Source organism: Chelonoidis abingdonii, chromosome 11 (assembly GCF_003597395.2).
Source record: "Chelonoidis abingdonii isolate Lonesome George chromosome 11, CheloAbing_2.0, whole genome shotgun sequence".
NCBI classification, from domain to species: domain Eukaryota; kingdom Metazoa; phylum Chordata; order Testudines; family Testudinidae; genus Chelonoidis; species Chelonoidis abingdonii.
The window spans coordinates 61,586,879-61,592,431 of NC_133779.1; the positions used below are offsets into that span (position 1 = coordinate 61,586,879).

Consider the following 5,553-nt stretch of genomic DNA (forward strand, 5'->3'; position numbering starts at 1 on the left):
ATTGCCCTCTGCCGTCGACGCTGCGTTCCCATCTCCACCCCAAGGTCTCGTACCAGTTGGGCGGAGGGCAGGCGAGCCGGGTCGGTGCTGTCGGGGGTCCAGTCGGGCTGGCCGGGGGGTACCAGCCGGGCGGGGGCAGGGAGCCGGCAGTACCTACACGAGGTCGGTGCTGTCGGGGGTCCAGTCGGGCTGGCCGGGGGTACCAGTTGGGCGGGGGCAGGGAGCCGGTGGTACCTACATAAGGTGGGTGCTGTCAGGGGTCCAGTCGGGCCGGTACTTGGCGCCCATCTCCAGCGCCTTGTCCCGCAGCTCGGAGCGGAAGGGGTTCTGGAAGCCGCTCAGCACGAAGACCGTCCCTTGCAGGAGGTGATGAAAATCCTCTCCCGCCCCCTCCAGCGATGGCTCCTTCGGCTGCTTCTTGGGGGCTGGCGGCCTGCTGGGGGGCGGCTCTGGGGCTGGGGAGGACAACAGGGGGTATAGCAATAATACCCGCCTACTGGGACACCTGAGCCAACTGGAATGCCCTGCCGAATGAGTGACAGATCCGCCCTCCCCTCCCTACACTGTACCCCCCCAACCCTCTCCACGGTAGTGACAGACCTCGATTGCTCACACTGTGTAATATGCACAGCACCGGGGAGAGAACCCAGGAGCCCCCTCTCACCTTTGGGCTTCTTCGGGGCTGGCTGCGTGGGGTGGGGGGCCTCGGCGTCTGGTTTCCGAGCAGAGAGGGGGGACGAGTTCTCCTTACTGAACTCAAACTTCCTCTTGGTGGGAGCTGGATCCTGAGGGGGAAGAAAAGTGGGTCAGAAGCGAAAGGTAAATATCTGGTAGGATCTGCACTGAATTCCTGAACGCAGCCACCTCTGGGGGGGCTGTTTATCAGGGATACCTCACTGGATGCTGAGATGCAGCCACCTCTGGGGTGGGGCATGGTGCCTGTTTACACAGGGATCCCTCACCGGGGGCTGAGGTGCGGTCGCTTTAAGACAAAAAGTGAAGGAGGACCCCGTACCCAAACAAACCTGCAATGCAGCGGATTGTGGGTACCAGAATTCAGTCCCCAGCGATGGGATCTGGCCCAGGTACCAGGGTTCATATAGACGACGACATTCCCAGGCCAGCAGGGCCAGCTGTGCCCATCAGCCTGCTCCTGACTGCCCGGGCCATAGATCGGCTCCCACATCTCTCCTAAGGCCGATCTTACTAAGGAACCCCTCATCTCAACTGAGAAACTGCCCTGGACGGAGAATCCCCCGCGCCCCTCGGGGATGTGTCCCAGTGGCTCATTCCCCTTCCTGGTGAGGGCTGGAGACTTATTCCCAGGGTGAACAGACAGATGGGGATTTACCACCGGAACTGGCCCCTGGGTTCTGGCAGCCCCCGCCACTGCAAGGGAGCAGCCGCGCCCAGCCGAGGACTGTACCTTGGGGGAGGCTGCGGCATGGCTGGGGGAGGTCCTGGCAGTGGGTTTCTCTGCAGCGGAGGGGAAGGGGGAGGAGGCGCCGGGTGTGCTGGCCTGGAGGGTGGCCACGGCATAGCTGGGGGACGGTTCCTCCGTCTGCAGGCCTGCAAGGGAGAGCAGACAAGAGACGTCGCAGCCAAAGCATGTGGAGCCAGAGCTAACTGGCCAGGGGACAGCCCCTGGAAACCGGCATCTCTGGGTAACCACTAGCCCCAATCCCCTCCCAGACCAGGCAGAGAACCCAGGAGCCCTGGCAGCCAGCCCCCCCTGCTCTAACCACTAGACCCCACTCCCTTCCCAGAGCCAGGCAGAGAACCCAGGAGCCCTGGCACCCAGCCCCCTCTGCTCTAACCACTAGCCCCCACTCTCCTCCCAGAGCCGGGCAGAGAACCCAGGAGCCCTGGCACCCAGCCCCCCTGCTCTAACCACTAGACCCCACTCCCTTCCCAGAGCCAGGCAGAGAACCCAGGAGCCCTGGCAGCCAGCCCCCATCCCATTCTAACCCAATAGATGACACTCCCTCCCGCCGCCGCAACCCTCCGGGGTTCGTGGTACCTTTGGGCGGTGTGAGAAGTGGTTTGCTAGCTCGGCTGAAGAACAAGGCCCCAGGCCTCATTGAGGCAGAACTGCTGTCCTCGTCCTTCACCTTAAAGTGGCCCAGCTTGGTTACCTTCTGTACAGAGAGAGATGCACAGGGCTGGGCTAGCAGGGGCTGCAGTTCGGGAGTGAGGGGCACCGGCAGAGCTTGGGGGAGGGGGGAGCCCGTGGCTGGGTTAGCAGGGAGCTGAGCGTCAGGAGTGAGGGGCACCGGCAGAACTGGGGGAGGGGAGAGAGTCCGTGGCTGAGCTATCAAGGGCTGAGGGTCAGGATTAAGGGGCACCGGCGAAGCTGTTACTCACCGGGGAGGCAGATTTTGACTGGGTTTCGTTGTTCTCGGGCGGCGAATGGAACTTCACAAAGGACAGCCCATATGCCAAGGTCTATGGGGAGATCAGCCAGAAAGAAAGTGACCCATTGGCAGAGCTGAGGAGAGAACCCAGGAGTCCTGGCTCCAAGCCCCTCCACTCTTCCCTGGTCTAACCACTAGACCTCACTCCCCCCACTAAACATGGGGTGCAGGGTGTCACACCAGTTTTATACGGTTACGATACATTGGGTACAAAGTCTGCCTTGTGAGGTATCATTTGAAAACTCATAATCCACTGAACATCATTGTCCTGTTAAAATGTGTGTAACAACACTGTGTGTAAAGCTATGGGCTTTTACTGTATGATATTCCTAAAATACGTTATGATTCTGGGGAACGCCCACAGACTAGCTTTTCAGAGACAACAAAGGTCAGACCAATACTCTACCAGATGTTAAGAAACTATTAGCTGCGTAGGCAGCCATTCTCTGGCAGGGGGAAGGCATGCGTAAGAAATGTACATTTCACCCCAGAGAGGGTTCAAGCTCACAAGGTGAGGAGTGAAGGAATGAAAAACAGCGGCTTCTACCTCACCTCTCTGTTCATGACCTCGGTGTATTCACTGGAAGGACACTGACCCAAAGGGGTAGGTGGGGGTGGTCCCAGGCTGAAAGGAAATCCAGCCTGTGAAATCTACTACAAGCTTTTGATGAGAAAAATCCTTTTTGCTTTTAATTTCACTTAGCTGGGTAAATTAGGGATTCGCTTCTGTGTTTATCTTCTATTATGTTAACAAACTTCTCTGACTGTTCAGCCCAAAGCAGTGTGTTTGAACGTAAGTGATTGGGAACCTCCCCTCGGGGGTGCACAATCTCTTTCCTTTGCTGGGATTTCTAGGAGCTCGTGCTGGCCAGAAGGGTGTTGAGCAGTACAAGACGCACGTTTCTGGGGGACAAGGCCGGGACTAAGGATTTGCGGGTGCCGTATGCGTGTAACTCACGAGTGGCTAGGAGAACATTCCTGTCACTCAGCTCAGGGCAACTTTACAAGCTGTGGGCTGTGAGAGTCGGCCAGGACTGCAGGCAAAGCAACGCCAAAGAGAACCAAGGGGACGCAGCTGTTCCCCAGTCCAGACCGTATCCCGGGGAACGTCACACCCGCTCGGCATGAGCAGGGGGGCACTGACAGCGGATCAAACACTCCCCGCTATTCTGGACTGCCCGCTTGCACTCCCCCACGTGTAATCCCTTCCACCCTGCCCAGTCAGTATGCCAGGGGTCCCCACACCAGGCTGTACTGCGGAGCAGGGTCCCAGGTTGAGAGGGTTCCCACCTTGGTGTAGGGCTGGGTGCAGACAATTTTCACCCGGTCCCATTTCTTCTCGGCTGCTGCTTTCACCAGCTTGTCCGGGCCAAACATCCGGACCCGGTTGAGGTTGGTGCCGGCCTTGCTCTCCGAGGGCGACATAAAGGATGAGGTGACCAGCAGCACCTTGGGAGGAGACCAACTGGGCTTAGAGAAGCCTCCGTAAACCCCTGACATCCCCCAACCCCAAATCCTGTCGCTGCCTCAGTTCTAAGGGGTTAAGCCCCCTGGAATTGCTCGGCTGGGCCCCACCCCACAGGATTCACTGAACCAGGCCCACCTCTCTGCCCCCAACCTTAGACCTGGGAACTCCCCAAAGCCTGGCACGCGCAGCTTCCTCCCCCTCACCTCGTAGTCCTGCTCGCTGGGCGAGGCGGAGCTGCCGGCCAGCACCTCCACGAAGGCCGAGCCCTCGTTGCCCACGTCGATGCTGTGGATCCGCTCCTCCTTCTCGAACTGCCATGGGAGGAAGTGGGGAGAGTCAGGGATTGGAGATGTGGCGCCCACCCAGGGTCCACTTCCAACCCACTCCAGGAACCCAGGAGTCCAGGCTTCCCCCGTCCCCCTCCTGCTCTAACCACTACACCCCCCTCCCCTCCCAAAGCTGGGGAGAGAACCCAGGAATCCAGGCTCCTCCTTACCCCCCCTCCCACAGAGAGAACCCAGGAATCCGGGCTCCTCCTTACCCCCCCTCCCACGGAGAGAACCCAGGAGTCCGGGCTCCTCCTTACCCCCCCTCCCACGGAGAGAACCCAGGAGTCCGGGCTCCCCCGGGAGAGAACCCAGGAGTCCGGGCTCCCCTGTGCCCCCCCCAAGGGAGAGAACCCAGGAGTCCGGGCTCCCCCGTGCCCCCCCCCAGGAGAGAACCCAGGAGTCCTGCCCCCCGGGGTGTGGGGGGGGCTCACCTGCAGGATGACCGACAGCTGCTTCTCGCCTGCCTGCGCCGCCTTCCACTTCCGGTAGGTGTCGGCCTTGAGCAGGTTCTCGGCGCAGTGAGCCTGGGGGGGGGGGGGAGAGAGCGTCACCCCCGGGGATGGGCTCTTCCGTCCCCCCCCCCGCAGGGAATGGTCTCCCCCACTCGGCTCTCCCGCACCCCATGGGGAATGGTCTCTCCCATCTGCCCCCCCCTCCGGGAATGGTCTCCCCCGCTCGGCTCTGCCGCACCCCATGGGGAATGGCCCCTCCCGCTCGCCCCCGCCCCGAATGGTCTCTCCCAGCCCCCCCCGGGAATGGTCTGCCCCGCACCGGGTCAGAGCTGCTCGCGGACACCACATGGCGGATCCCGATCTCCGGCATCCCCGCGCTCCGCCGCCGGGTGCCACCGCTGCCTGCCCCCGGAAACAAAACTCTGGCGCCCCCGGAAGTGGACCCGCTCTGTGCCGCCCACTCTATGTTCGCTCGGTCCTCCGAGACGCTCTGCGCAGGCGCCGTTGCCCGGCGAGGGATTGTGCGCGTGCGCAGCGTCCAATCCAGCCCGAGATGCGGCGCGCGTGCGTGCTTCCTTCGCGCCTCTTTCTCCCGGGCTCCGCTCGATCGTGGCGCATGCGCCCCAGCTGCTGCTTGCGGCTCCTGCTAGTGCGCATGCGTCTTTCCCTGGTACTCGCCTCTGTGTCTCCCCCTGGTGGCGCAGAGGTGAAGTCACGTCAGACAGATCACGTGGTGCAGGGGGCTCCGCACTGGCCCGCTAAACCCAGGGTTGTGAGTTCGATCCTGGGGGGTGTAAAAACCTGGGGGTTGGTCCTGCTGCTTTGAGCAGGGGGGGACTAACCCAGGTCCCTTCCAACCCTCCTAGTCCCTGTGCTGTTGGACCCACGTG

General features: G+C 61.6%; 1 protein-coding gene across 2 annotated transcripts in view; it reads right to left on the minus strand.

Moving 5' to 3' along the window:
- Positions 1-5,106, minus strand: part of XRCC1 (X-ray repair cross complementing 1) — a 13,553-nt gene extending 8,447 nt beyond the window's left edge. The window contains exons 1-9 of one of the 2 annotated variants that reach the window (XM_075071216.1): positions 4,983-5,106; positions 4,643-4,735; positions 4,086-4,193; positions 3,705-3,863; positions 2,365-2,445; positions 2,021-2,138; positions 1,427-1,569; positions 665-785; positions 239-455 (exon numbers count right to left, since the gene is read on the minus strand). In XM_075071216.1, coding sequence (XP_074927317.1) covers positions 239-455; positions 665-785; positions 1,427-1,569; positions 2,021-2,138; positions 2,365-2,445; positions 3,705-3,863; positions 4,086-4,193; positions 4,643-4,735; positions 4,983-5,033 — 1,091 coding nt within the window. In that variant the 5' untranslated portion in view covers positions 5,034-5,106. The remainder of the gene's footprint in view (positions 1-238; positions 456-664; positions 786-1,426; positions 1,570-2,020; positions 2,139-2,364; positions 2,446-3,704; positions 3,864-4,085; positions 4,194-4,642; positions 4,736-4,982) is intronic. The other variant, XM_032797351.2, reaches the window with a different exon arrangement.
- Positions 5,107-5,553: the final 447 nt, after the last annotated feature.